The sequence below is a fragment of the Cyprinus carpio genome, chromosome B5 (assembly GCF_018340385.1).
Source record: "Cyprinus carpio isolate SPL01 chromosome B5, ASM1834038v1, whole genome shotgun sequence".
Classification (NCBI taxonomy): Eukaryota; Metazoa; Chordata; class Actinopteri; order Cypriniformes; family Cyprinidae; genus Cyprinus; species Cyprinus carpio.
The window spans coordinates 15,705,565-15,720,910 of record NC_056601.1 but is presented as its reverse complement, the minus strand read 5'-3'; the positions used below and the strand labels follow the sequence as shown (position 1 = coordinate 15,720,910).

The 15,346-nt window shown below is 33.0% G+C and overlaps 2 protein-coding genes across 2 annotated transcripts; one reads left to right on the top strand and one right to left on the bottom strand.

Annotated features, from left to right (window-relative positions):
- Nucleotides 1-406: 406 nt before the first annotated feature.
- polk (polymerase (DNA directed) kappa) lies at nucleotides 407-8,896 on the bottom strand. The gene is given in 13 exon segments (XM_042724608.1): nucleotides 407-1,263; nucleotides 1,623-1,674; nucleotides 2,087-3,184; nucleotides 4,153-4,329; nucleotides 4,479-4,570; nucleotides 4,693-4,725; nucleotides 4,835-5,001; nucleotides 5,077-5,201; nucleotides 5,303-5,500; nucleotides 7,718-7,862; nucleotides 7,936-8,067; nucleotides 8,143-8,295; nucleotides 8,771-8,896. Coding segments are annotated over 13 exon segments (2,532 nt in total). The 5' UTR covers nucleotides 8,828-8,896; the 3' UTR covers nucleotides 407-1,160.
- Nucleotides 8,897-11,756: 2,860 nt separating this feature from the next.
- Nucleotides 11,757-14,681, top strand: ifngr2 (interferon gamma receptor 2; the record flags this gene model as incomplete). Its single annotated transcript, XM_042723398.1, has 5 exons — nucleotides 11,757-11,946; nucleotides 12,086-12,240; nucleotides 12,345-12,492; nucleotides 12,701-12,861; nucleotides 13,125-14,681. Coding segments are annotated over 5 exons (798 nt in total), but the record flags the coding sequence as incomplete, so codon positions are not given.
- Nucleotides 14,682-15,346: the final 665 nt, after the last annotated feature.

Below are 15,346 nucleotides of genomic sequence, written 5' to 3'. Positions count from 1 at the left end.
CTTTGTGGTCCTGGGTCACATATATACTTCCATTCAAAGGTTGTATGTGTACAATATGAATACATTAATTTAGCAAGGACAAATTCAATTTATCGAAGTGACATTTACATTTACAGATGATTTTTATTTCAAATAAATGCTTCAGTTTCAAGTTTCTGTTCATCAAAGAATAATGGGGAAAAAAATGCATCTCGCAGCACAACTGTTTTAACATTGATAATAAATCATTCTTGAGCACCAAATTAGCATATCAGAATGATTTCTGAAAGATCATGTGATACTGAAGACTTAAAATAAAAAAAGTTATTTTAAATTGTAATAATGTTTCACAATATTGTTTTTGTATCTGTATTTTTAATAAAATAAATGCAGTCTTGGTGAACATAAGAGACTTCTGTCAAAAACATTTTTAATAATTCTTACCAAACATTCGAATGGAAGTGTACATTAATGATATAAATAACATCATAGCATTTAAACAACAACAAGAGTAAAGATGTTTAAATTGTTTCCAAAAGAAAAAGAACCTGATATATTTCCATACCGACACAAAGAACCATTAAATGAGATTAATAGAGCAATGTTTTTGTTCACATTTATTTTTGGTGCAAATTAGATATATACCGTACATGCAGCATTGTAAAAATGTATCAGTTATGATACTTGTATATATTTATTATTTAGATGGTAAGCCTTATGTCATGGTTTATAAAGTGCTTTATAATATCCATACAAAATTAAATGCTCATATCTATTTATGCATAGAATAAAATAATTCAAACTCTTTTAGCCTTTACTTCACTCATATATAAATGTACATGTAACATCAATGATCTACATAAATACTGAAAGAGGCAAGTCCAAAAGTATAAATCTGAAGCACAATATGAAGCATTTTTCCACCACACAAATCCTCATTTCAATAAATACAAAAAATATACCCAAGCAGTTTTTCAGCTTTGTGTCAGAGTGTATCATCTGAAACATCTCTTATCAAAAGTCATCTCATTAAACACCTGATTTTCTTCAGCATACAATAATCTTCTTATTTGTTCCATCAAAATATTTCCTCAAGTGAATCCAGCAAAATCCTTATGGATTATAAAGTCTCATCTTCATAAATTAAACAATATGCTTATTTCTCTGGATTTGTAAAAGAATTAGACTTTCTGTCCGGCATTGCTTTTGAAGAACTTGTCGATTGTGTGTTTTGTGCTCAACACTTTGATTTTTTTCGAGGGAGGAAGAGGAGATGATCCTTGCCTGTAGTTACAATAGAGAATACATAAATATCATGAGACACAAAAATAATATACATTAGTGTTAGAGTTTAGGGCTGGTAAGATTTGTTTAATGTTCATGAATAAAGCCACTTAATGCTAATTTAGTTAATCAAGAAACATTTCTTATTATTATCAATGTAAAAACAGTTGTGCTGCTTAAGATTTTTGTGTAAGCTGTGATACATGTTTTCAAGATTCTTTGATGAATAGAAAAAAAAAAATATTCTGTAACACTATACATTTCTTTACTGTCATTTCTGATCAATTTATTGCATCCTTCCTCAAATAAAAGTATTAATATTTAAAAAAATCTTACTGACCCCAAACTTTTTAACATACCTTTTGCTTTTTTCTCTCACTTTAATAACTCTCCCACGGTCCCCCAGTTGGCCTATAAAAAACAAAACAACAAAAGTATTATAATCATTTCCTTACCTTACTTGTCATGGTATGGTTATTGTTACCAAATGCAATTCCTTGAATTCTTCATTTTTGGTCATACTTTTTTTAAAGTTCCAATTCTCACTTATTACAAACCATTAACTATTACTTTTTACTCCTAATAAACTCCTAATTTGCAGCTTATTAATTTTTAGTAAGGCAGTTGTTATGTTTATGTACTGGGTAGAACTAGGGATGTAGAATATGGTCATGCAGAATATGTGCTTTATAAGTATTAATAAACAGCCAATATGTTAATAATAGGCATAACTAGTTAATAGTGAGAATTGGTCCCTACACTAAAGTGTTGATTATACTTTTTTGTTGTTGTTGTTGATTATTATTCTTATTTTTGCACTGACCTCGTACACTCTTGAGTGCTGGCTCATCTGAATGACCCACAGGAGGATGAGATTCTCTAAACTCCAGCAGAACTTCCTGGTTGAGACACATATCCACGTGCCTGTTGAAGAGAGTGAGGTCATCTGTGCTTTGTGGCTGACTGCACACGGGACACGTCAAAGACGAGCCTTTCGAGTCAGATGACATCTCTGTGACAGCCTCAAGATTGTGTGTTGTGGTGAGTGATGCTTTAGAACTAGATTCACAAACAGGCATCTTCTTTTTAGAAATAACAGAACGCTTTCCATTTATTTTTGTCCTGTGAGAAAAAAATGGAGTCTTGAAATCACTGCCGTCATCAGTTTCCTCCACAGGCACAGAGATGCTAGTGGACGGCTTCTCTTCATTACAGGATGGGTCGTGGCTTGAGGATTTTAAAGCCCTGCTTTCTGAACTTGATGCAGGTGGTTTGCTGTTGAGCTCCTTCTGTTCCTTAGGCACATCCAAATGTGTGGGTTCATTATCCACTGCACTGCCCTTCAGACATTCATCAATATGGCTGTTGAAGGCTGTAAGGTTTACATCCTTCATCTCTTTATTGCACACAGGACAGATGAGACACTGCAGCACCTGGGTTGAGATTTTAAAGGATGGCTTTAAAACTCCAGGTTTGTTTATGTAGCTTGTTGCGTCTTTCCCTGAGTTTGTAGTTGACAAACTTTTTGCTGATGTTGTGTCTGATTGAGTGTTTGTTGTTGATAGATCTGTCTGTGCCGCAGCAGCTGCGTCAACACTATTGTTTATTGTGTCTGTTCCAGCAATGACAGATATTTGTTCCTGGTGCTGCTGAAGTCTTTTCATCTGTGCTCTTTGAAAAAATGATTGCTGCTGCGTTCCTTTAGATTTGGATTTTTGCTCAGACACAGAAGGTACTTTCATCTCAGTGGACTGTGGCTTTAGGAAACTGGCACCATCACTGTCTTCTTGTGCTTTGAGCACAGATCCAGCACACTGTGTGAAACTGCCTGAATCAGATCCATCTTTCTGCAGGAATCCCATTATACTCCTCTGAAGAGGCTTTTTATCTTCAGCGCTGATAAAGCCGGATACTCGAACGCCTGTTGAAATTTATGGATGAGTAATTTTATATTAATTTGAAGAGGTTTTTTTTGTTTAGGGATGAAATAAAAAGGATCTTATTGTATGGTCTGATTCTTTGTGCATGATGTCAAATACTGCAATGATGAATCATTTAGATTTCAAGTTTCCAAAAAAAAACATATAAAAAAATATTGTATGCCACGATACCCAAAATATTACGAGTTAATAAGATTTTATTATTATTATATATAGTTCATAGATTTTTGTTTAGTCTAAAGTTCATATATTTTATAGAAATTATATAACGATTTCATTTTTTAAAAGTTAACTTATTTATTTGGCAAGGGTGCATCAAATTTATCAAAAGACTTTTATACTTTATGACTTTGATAATAAAGACTTTCATAGGTCTAAAATTACTAAAACAAAAAGAGATTTCATATAAACACAGTTCTTTTGAACTTTCTGTTCATCAAAAAATCCTTGAAAAAAATAAAATGTATATCAGTCTCCACAAAAATCTCAAGCAGCTTTGTTTTCAAGATTGTTAAGAATGTATGATCAGCAAAAAAGCATAACAGCACATATGATCAGCAAATAAGTATATTGGAATAATTTCTGAAGGATTATAAATAATATTTAAAAATTTGACCAAATAGAAAACATTTTAAACTTATTGTAAAGACTGTAATTTTGAATAAATGCATCCTTGTTGATACACACACACACACACACACACACACACACACACACACACACACACACATATATATATATATATATATATATATATATATATATATATATATATATATATATATATATATATATATATATGTATGTATGTGTATATATATATATATATATATATTATATATATATATATATATTTTTTTTTTTTTTTTTTTTTTTTATGTATAAACACTTATATTTCAAAGAAATAATGGAGAACAACTTGGAGAATAACATGAGGTGTTATATCTACCCATGAGTCTTAGTTTTAGTGGCTGAGGGCTGACACTGTCAATCTCAACTTTGAGAAGGTCCTTAGCAGCAGCAAAGATCTCCTCCTCAGTGCAGACAGCGTACTGTACTGTAAACGCTCTGGACTTCACTTCAAATTTGACATTCTTCAGCTTCAAAGTAACAGTTTTGCCCTATAGTACAAACACAAAGAAATACATTCCATCTACCATTTTTGAATTTCAATACAAATAAATTAATATTTTATTCAAATATTACATTGATAAATAGATAAATAGTTATGAGTGATAGTTTTTGCTGGCTCTTTCTGACACTCTGTATAAAGATGAGAGAAGCTATGCAGGTCCTGTGCTAGGTCATGACAGAGATCCCTGCACAGGGAATACTGCTCCTCTGCATCACTCATCTCCCCAAACGTCCTAAAAGAAAGAGTGAATAGAAATAACACAAATAAATTGAGGGATAGTAGACACAGAATGTTGATTTCAAGTTCAGATCTGAAATATGTGCTGAAGACTGAAGAAAACTTTGAGCAGATTACCTCTCAGTGCTCATGCTTTTTCTTTCTGGGTCCCTGAAACAAAAGACCATTTTTCCTCATTAAATATTAGAATAAAATTCATATTCTGAATCCAAAAATTACTATGCAAAAATCTGACACTGTAACACTAAATAAACCACACCTCTCGATACATGTGGAGCCCAAACCCAAAGATATGTGAAGGAAATTATGCCAGGAGGTTCCCGAAAAAAGCAGGGATAGTAGCGCCATCTGCTGGCTCAGTTGGTCACAGTTAACAATACCCAAAGCAGCCAGCATCTTCTCTGTAACCTTTCCAACACCAGACACCTGGAATAAATAAACAACAATATTAGGCCACGTTAATGAGCTATAACACAGTTATAGATAACTGGTCAGACAGACCTTTCTGACAGGAAGATCCTTCATAAACTCCATCACAACTTGTCTCTCAGGAGGAATTCGGTACTGGCCATTGGGCTTGTTCTTATCACTGCATACTTTTGCAAGCATCATGTTTGGGGCAATGCCTATAAGAGAGATCAAACAAGGAAAACATACTCTTTATTTCTTACATAATGTGTGAAGACATTTAAGTATAAATAACTAAACAAACCATCCAGTCTCTCACCTGCGCTGGCAGTAAGAGATGTTTTCTGCTCAATACGGAAGCGCATCTCCCTCACAGCCTCCTCTGCACTCGTCCCAAACACCTCTGCTTTCCCATCAGCCCCTGAGAGAGAGGGCGAGGAGCTGGGACTGTCCTCGAACAGCACAGGAGATAGTTCATCTTTCTCTGATTCAGCTGTAGACCTGTCTGCATCATTTCCTTTAAAAGAATAGAACAAAGAACATTATTTAAGTTACTATAATCACTCATAACAAATAAACAGACTTTCATTTTCAATGCTTTCACAAAGGAAAAACAAGTAAAAATCTAAACATCTTTTTAAGACTAGCCCAGGGATTTTTAATCTTTTAGATTAAATATTACCCAAATATTATCATCCTTGTGCTAGGTACCCCATTATAAAATTTAAAAGGCAGCTATATATTTATAGTTAAATGTGAGTTAAACATTATTTTAAAAATAATTAGTTTATAAATCTACACAAATTTTTACTATAGTACCAATTTTTTATTTTTTTTATTTCTTACTTTATTTAAATACAATATTCGCATCTGATGTATGTGCTAAAGACTGAAAACAGTTTTGAGCAGGTTATCTCTCAATGCTCAAGCTTTGTATGATTTATGTATTATTTTTTAACTCATTTAAATAATTTTAAAAATATATATTTTAATTAATTGCAATATGTTTATTCATATTAATATAATTATTTATATTATTTATTTATTTTTCATAGTTTATCTCTAAACTAGTGCAAGTGATTAATCGCATCTAAAATAAAAGTTTTTGTTTACATTATATATGTATGTGTAATGTGTATATTTATGTATATGTAAATACACACACATACAGTACACATTTTGAAAATATTTACATTTATATATTCATATTCTTATATTTTATATTATATAAAAATATATTTAATATATAAACATAACATCTTTATCTTAAATATACATGTGTTTGTATTTATATATACATAATAAATATACACACATATATTATGTAAACAAACACTTTTATTTTGGATGCGATTAATCATAAATAAAATGTTTCCTCAGCACTGACCCTCTAGCACTACACAACAGACTACAGCAGTGGTTTTCAACCTGTGGGCCGCGGCCCCCTAGTGGGTCGCGATGGTATTGCAGGTGGGCCGCCAATTACTATTAAAATAAATAATAATATTGTAAATATATGTAAAAATGTCTAAGTCATAACATAATAACATAATTTCATGTATGTAATTAAACAAGCCCGAGTTATTTTCTGTTCATTGCCAGTTCATTCTAGGGCTGTGCGATAGAAATCGTCATAAAATCACGATTTGAGCGTGCGCGATTTCTAAATCGCTTTATAGCACGATTTTCCGCGGCCCTGACCTCCCGCAGTATGCCATCCGATCTAATCAGAATGCAACGCGCTTAGCGCGAGAACAGAACAGACTGGGCATGTGCCTACGTAACAGATTCACACACTGTCTGTGATGCGCCTTTTTTCCGAGCCCATGTAAACGGATCAGAGCATTCACACTGCACGCGGTAAAAGGCTAGAAATAAAAACGTGCGAAAAGAATTAATATCTAGCACATGAGCATAGAGAGAGTTGTGAGTGCACAGGACGCAGTTTGAGCGAGAGAAGACACGTTTTAAGTGCGCGCACTCTCTCCGGGCGAGAGCAGCGTGTATCTGAGCAAGCGCGTCTGGTTTTGTGACAGAGAAAAGGAAATCTGCGAGAGATTCGTGCTCGTGCATTCATTTAATGTGCTTTCGCGTTACAATAATGCACTCTCGCTGCTGCTTCTGCGCCGCATACACATACTGTATACTCACTGCAAACGGAGTAGGCCTACGTGTGAACCTGCATAATGTATAACAAATCTTTTTCAACACCTGAGGCACCGCTACAATTAATGAGCTCTATGAACAATGTATGGCAAAAAATAAAAAAAAGTCCCTGGACACAGGATTTATTTATTTATATTTTTTGCCATAAGTCTAGAAATTTTGTTACACCTTTAGTATAGTGATTATTTTGACTTATGTCTGTTCTAGAGACGTTACAACTTTTTGATAAAGCTGTAATTGGTTTTCTTTTGGAACTATGTTTCAAATTCATCCTGAATGCATTTATGACTGTAAAGCATATCTGTGTGTTATAATTGTGATTTAAATCGAAATCACAAAATTGATCAAAGAAATCACGATATTTTTTTTTTTTTTTTTGTCCATATCGCACAGCCCTGGTTCATTCAATAAATACAGTTAACAATCTAGCGTCTGAGTACTAAGTTATTAACCCAACAATAGCGGGGTCAGTTAATTTTTTTTGCAGTGGGCCGCGCAAACATATGTGTTTGGTTGTGTGGGCCGCGAGTTGAAAAAGGTTGGGGACCACTGGACTACAGTAATGCACCTGTCTTGGCATCACAGATGTGATATGTTCGCATGGTCTCTGGCCAGTGCTTCCGCTGCTCCAGGTGCTCAGTGATATCCAGATAAGCCTCGTCCAGACTCATAGGCATGAAATGAGGGTCATATTCTGAAAATATCTCCCGTACCTTTAAGACAGAGCCAGGCATTAAAAAACAGTAGCTTGAGTACTGAATAATGTAGGACTGAGATACAACATACCTGCGCACTCACTGCTCTGTATTTGTCAAAGTTAGTCGGCACTATGACAAGATTTGGACAGAGCTTCTTAGCAATGAACCCTGGCATGGCAGCACGGACACCAAACCTCCTAGCGTGGTAATTGGATGTTGACTGAAAATGAGAACGATTTAAAATGTCAGCATTGTAGATATGTGACGATGCTTTTGGTTTATTTTAGATTCTCACCAGCATGCTCATGGATCCCACTGCCATCGGTTTGTCCTTCAGCTCTGGGCAGTCTCTCATTTCAACAGCAGCATAGAATGCGTCCATGTCTACATGAACTATCACACGGCCCAGCTCTCTACTTCTCTCCAGTTCACACGTCAGTTTGTCCACCTGTGGTATGAAAACTTAAATAATAATTCTGCCTGAACAGCTGAGAAAAGGAGTGCTAAAATTAATGCACTGTCCAGGTCATGTTTCTCAATACAGCTTATTTTAGGACCATTAAGATTAATTGCATGTGCTATTATTTTCATGACATTAAAGCACATTCCCCACCTCAAGTGTCATTACCAAAATATTTAGATTTTGAGTTTGTTATTGTCATTATTTCTGCAATTTTGTAAAAACATTAATGAGGAACATCCTGCACAGTTTTTTTTTTAAGTAATATCAATATAAATTAACCAAGATGCATAAATATTTGAAAGCTTTTGATTTAAATAATAGATATTTTTATTTTCAATATGATAGTGAGAATGAGATTTCTTTCAAATTACAGTAATAAAACTGACACATGAAATTTGTATGTCCACGTGGTGGGGAATCCAATCATAACATTTATGAGAGTCATTAAAGAGTTGGTCACCTCTGCTTGTGCTTGCTTCATCATTTCTTTAGTGATTCTTGCTTTTTGCTCCATCATCTTTTCAATGCGCTGATTCACCTGCTGCTCCTTCTTCAGTTCATTCTCATAAAATTTAGATCCCTGTCATTCAAAATAAACAATAGGTCTTCTGTACAACAAAGGGAACTGACATTAAGCTATGTAATCACTGTCTTGCACTGTGTCTTGCTATCTTGCTATACTTAATCTGAAACTATGTAAACAACATTTTTAGTTAGTTTATAGTTATTACACATATTTAAAAATTAGATATAATAATAAATTAGATTAAAATGAATAAGTAAACAAATCAGTAAATAAATAAATAATAAATCGAACAGTTCAGTACTATCATATATATATATATATATATTGGGGCTGTCAAATGATTAATCACGATTAATCACATCCAAAATAAAAGTTTTGTTTACATAATATATGTATGTGTACAGGGTATATTTATTATGTATATATGAATACACACACATAAATTATATATTTAGAAAATATTTACATGTATATACATTTATTATATTTATATTCTTATATTTTATATTATATATAAATATTTTTAATATATAAACATAACATATTCTTCTTAAATATATACATGCATGTGTGTGTATTTATATATACATAATAAATATACACAGTATACACACATAAATTATGTAAACAAAACTTTTATTTTGGATGCGATTAATCGTGATTAATCATTTGACAGCACTAGTATATATATATATATATATATATATTATTTATATATACATAATATATATATATATAACAAATATTATTTTTCCAAATAATATTTTGACATATTCATAGTATTAAATTTCACATTATAAAAGGAAAGATATTTAGTGTGGAAGTCACCTCCACGAGGATGATCATATATGTCATCGTCATACTGTTTCATCTATGGCAGATACAAGATTGAAAACCCCTGACAAAGGCTACACTTTATATATATATATATATATATATATTATATATATATATATATATATATATATATATATATATATATATATATATATATATTCATATAGCCTAAATACACATCCTAGTATAGGAGGCTATATGTATCTTTTTGTATAACTATATATAGGAAATGAATAGCTCTCTGTCCAGCCCCTCCATGCCAGCCTTGTTATCATTGAGCGCGATCCTGGAGAGAAGATCAGCTCCACCCTGATGACTCTCCATCTTCTGTGTATATTTCACTTTCACCCGACTTACTCTGGCTGGTTTAATTCATCTTTAGAGACGGAGCCAAATTAAAATCTGTAATCCAGTAACGTTGACTGTCTTGGAGGCTAAAGGTCTGAGGTTATTCTGACAACAAGCAAAATAACGATTTAAGAATTTGGTATTAACTGAGTTACTTGCGTGTCTCATGATATAGTTAAAGACACATTCACAAGGCAAGAATGTACAATGTAGTAAACTAAAAAAAACTAGAATAATATACCTTCGACTCCGTATTTGAAAGTCTTGTTCTTGAAGAGAGGAGCATATCCGGACTGAACGTCTACATCGCCACCTGCCGTACTGGAATATGAACATGGTATGAGCAAACATTATTGGGGTTTTCTTTTACTGTCTATGGTTTCAATGGACTTTGGGAGATTGTATGATTTTTGTTTTCAAGTTGCAATTTAGAAGTAAACTTAAGTGAAGTTAAGTCAGGTTAACGTAATACCAAAACCACAAGCACATCACGTGATTTTTAAAACACGGAGAAGTTATCACAAGTCTATATCTTACTAGCATTTCTGACAAGAATCATGGTTGTTTTACATGTTATGACGTGTTTTAAATGTTATGAATGTGTAAATCGTATTAGTTGCAATAGCTATTAATTACAATGGTTTTATGGTTTTATCTGTTTCATAAGTTGTTGTAGCCTATTCAATAAAAAAATAAATAAAGCCCCGTAGGCACCAGTATGACAAAAGTGGGTTTTGTATGCTATATTTATTTATTTATTTATTTATTTTGTGGTCGACTTTATGATAGGATATGTCTAGACAAAAATTGACTTTTTAAAAAATAACCCATATACTTCAGTGACAAGTAGTTCCTATATAAATAAGAATAGGTTTAACGCCGTTACACAGTGCACTGTATCGATCAGAAAACTCTAGGCTAAATAAGTGGTAATATAAATTTATAACACGTGATTTTAGTTTCGCTTTTTGCTAGTGGCATTATGAGAAATGACGCATAGTCTCGCGAGAGTTCATTATGATATTTTATTTATTGTGAGTCATTTCTAAACTGTTTTAGCAAAGACGAGTGGGCGGAAAAGGGTCTGTATCTCTGTATCGGCGACTAACTAATATAACTCTTACAAATTAGATTTATGAGTAAAAAGTAGTAAGAACAGTGCTATGACATTTTTATTGGGTTTAACATATATTTGTGTTTTCATTTTATGGCGCGAGTCTCTTATAACTGGACACATTACGCAACATTTACGTTACTTTGGTTATGGTAAGAGGAACTGACGTGTTTTCTTAAGAAAGTTAGCTAACGTTAGATTTCACGGTGAAAGTTATTTATTGATTAAAGAAGGAATAAATGATCAGATTTGTTTGGGTATGGATTTTTTTGATGTTGTTAATCAAAGGTGGTAAGAACACAAAAGACATGATGCGTGGAACTGCATTAACTGTAATATCTAAATGATTACTTTCATATCCATAACACAGAATACCGCCTGTCTGTTTTATTTCAGAGGGGACATTCTGTTTAAATCCGCCTCAGGATGTCAAGATAGTTGGATCATATCTGCAGTGGAAGAAGCCTCCCGATGGAGACAGTGTTCTGTATTCACTGCAGTATATAAGTGGGTAGTTTGTGTTTGCTGTTAAAGGGATAGTTCAACTAAAATAATATTTCTGCCATCATTTACTCACCCTCATGTTGTTGCAAACCCTTATGATGTTCTTTCTGACACTACTTTCTTCTCTATTGTTACTTTGATTTTAGCAAATCAGACGACGAATGGTACAATGTGACGAGCCATAACGGGACAGAATTAAGATTTAAAATCACTCCTGAGTTTTATGGAGCAGTATTTCGTGTGCGCACAGAGAAAGGAATCAACGTGTCAGAATGGCAGTATTCTGATTCAGTCAAGTGTGCAAATAGTAAGGAGTGCTTTATGTGGTTATATATTCCTTCCATTTTAAATTAGAGCATTTGTTTATAATCTCTAATACTGTATGTAACATAGCTTATGTGCACCTGCTCACATTCATATATTTCTTTGCTTATGCTATTTTACAGCTAACACCTGTGTTCCTGTATTGAAACTGTCTGTGAAACCTGAGATGGCTTATGTGACTATGGCACACATGGACAAGAGCTTAGAAAGAGAATATGGAGAAAATGTTGCATTTAATTTATCATTCTGGAAAGTGAATAACGGAGGATACTCAAAGGTCTCTTGCATCCTTCACACAGAAAAAGTCATGTAAACTTATTCATTCACTATATTTCTGTAAGAGGACTATTGTAAAGCTGACAAGAGTTTTTGATCCTTCAGGCAGAGTTTGTTATTACAAAAAGCAAGAATGAACACATTTTTAAACTGGAATCAGGGGAAAACTACTGTTTCCAGGTTCAGTATTTGCTCTTCGAAAAGCCTTATGGGAACGTTAGCAACCAAATTTGTGCAATCATCCCAGAAACACGTAAGTCTTATTCACTTATTTATTCCAAACTACAACAGTACGATTCACATTGTTTGTAATTAAAACCACCAGAAATTAGCTTGTTTTATCCAGATGCTGAAATTAATTGCATGCTGAAATAAATTATGAATTTTGCTGACATGCTTTAATTTGTTAAACTGATAATTAATAATAACTCCTGTTCTTTCATTCTTATTTTCCTGTGTAGCTGAAACAATAAAGAGCAGGGCTTTACTCTATAGTATATTAACTTCATTTCTTGTTACGGCCATATGTGGAGTCTGCATTTTTCTGCTTTTTAAACATCACAAAAAGGCCAAACAGTTGTTCCAGCCCCTTCGCCTGGAAATTCCTCATCACTATCAAGAGGTACACTTCCCAATTTTAGAATTTTTATCATTTCACTGAGATAAAGTAAAGTAACTGAATAGGAACTCTGTTAATATGGCAAATTATAACAGTGTACTATTTTTATGTGCAAGTTGTCAAATTTGTGTGAGTACTTAAAAGTCCTGCTACCAGGCAACTGCCCACTCTTAAATGGCCATGCATCAGCTAGAGTCAGATGTGAAAGAAGATTTTATTATTATTATTATAATTAAATGAGTTATATTTTCTCTTCCTGTATGTAGTTTTTTAGGTCTGGGGAGTTTCCTCTTCAAGCATGTCCAAGTCCCAGCAGGCAAAGTTTGCAGTCAATTGACATGATCACAGTAATAGGGTACAGCCATTTGAAGCAGAAAGGCCAAGAAGAGGAACAAGAAAAATCATTTTAACTTAACGGCTGTGTGCATATTTATTATGCATATTCTTAGCTTATTTACTTTTTTTTGGCAAATAATATACTTTGCACTTCACCAACAGACTATACTTACAAATTCAGATCTGTCCTGTGTAAATATAGATTTTTGTCGAATTCTGGTTCAGGATCAGAAGACATTTATATGAGCATCAGGGTATATATATTGTTTGGCTATATAGGGTATATTATTACTTGGAGTAGTTTTTCACATTTATTTCAGCTATTTGTGTTAGATTAGATGGCAGTGTTCGACATTTCTAGCTCTATTAACACTAAATATTAAAATTGTTGTTTGTTGCAGCAGTTTTAGGACAATGTAATCACTATCTACATCTAATCTGCATAAGTATGGGGAAAGCAGGGGTTGAGCTCTGGTAAATAATTTAATTCCTTCCCAAAACCATTTAAATATGGTTAAATATATATGAAAATTGCAAATCACTGTAATAATTTAATTTGCTTGTTATTGTTTGGCACTATATTGGCCACTCTCTTCTATCTTCTGATATTCCTTCCCTGTTACAACACAAGACACAAGTGCTCAGTTTTTAGTATTAAGTATTGAATTACCTTAATATTATTTAATATTATAAATTCCTTCTTAATATCAGTATAGTTGGTCTTGTCTTCCCCACTTCTTGTATATTTATGTATTTTCCATTTTTGAATGTCCTTTTTTTTTGTGAAAATTTTTTGGTTGCCATCATTTCAAAAATATAACATAGCATAGCATTTCATGTAACACATACAATGATTTATGCTGAGAAATTCTTTATGGAGGAAAGGAGGATCTTTGAAGAGTGGCATTATCTTAAAAAGTAGAGTGTGTCAGAGCTTATTTTAATTACATGTTATTTTAATTACATTAAATGATAATTTGGTTTGCTTCATATAAAATGTTTAGCCTTTTGTATTTTTATGTTCTTGTAGAAAAAAAAAATGAAAGCCTTAATTTGTCATAGTGGCCATTTGACAAACAAGTTAGTAGTTGCTTTGTTCTATATATATATATATATATATATATAAATATATATGTATGTGTGTATGTGTGTGTGTGTGTGTGTGTATATATATATATATATATATTATACACTGTAAAATAGTAGTGGAGTTGAATGTATGTGGTTTGATAAATGACTTTCATATAATGTATAATCATGAAAATGCTTTCCATAGATTTGAAACTACTGTTAATTTAGAAAAAATTACTCGCTGTGTTTTCGGTTTAAGCAGGCTATCAGACATTTATCTTTGCATAACTGTGAAATCCCTGAAGAATGTAAAAGTTAGTTGTTTGCTTTTCTTGTTTTCTTGCTCAAGAGGATTTGTGCAAGTTTCATAATGGAGAAAAAGGTGATAGAAATTAAAAAATAAAATTAAATAAAAACGGTTTCCTTTTCTTTATTTAGATAAGGGTATAAAGTATTTATCCTAATTACACAATGTATATCATGCAATTAAACGTAAAGGGTTACTCCACCTCAAAATGAAAATTTTGTCATTATCACTTACCCTCATGTCGTTCCAAACCTGTAAAAGCTTCGTATGTCTTCGGAACACAATTTAAGATATTTTGGATGAAAACCAGTAGGCTTGAGACTGTCCCATAGACTGCCAAATAAATAACACTGTCTATGTCCAGGAAAGTATGAAAAGCATCGTCAGAATAGTCCATCTGTCATCAGTAATTCAACCGTAATGTTATGAAGCGACAAGAATACTTTTTGTACACGAAGAAATAAAAAATAACGACTTTCTTCAACAATTCCTCTCTTCTGTGTCTCTCCAAATCAGGTAGCGCCATTTTGGCAAATCTGAGCAGTACGCAGATGGCGTACGCTCTTCTGTGTCAGCCGCGCTGCGCCGATGCGCTGTTTTCTTTCAAACCAAAGCGTAAATACACTGATACAGAAGAGCATAAGCCGCCTGCATACTGCTCAGATTTGCCAAAATGGTGCTATGCTGATTTGGAGAGACACAGAGGAGAGGAATTATTGAATAGTCGTAAAATTGTCATTTTGCAATGGAGTATCCCTTTAAGTTAAACTTTTT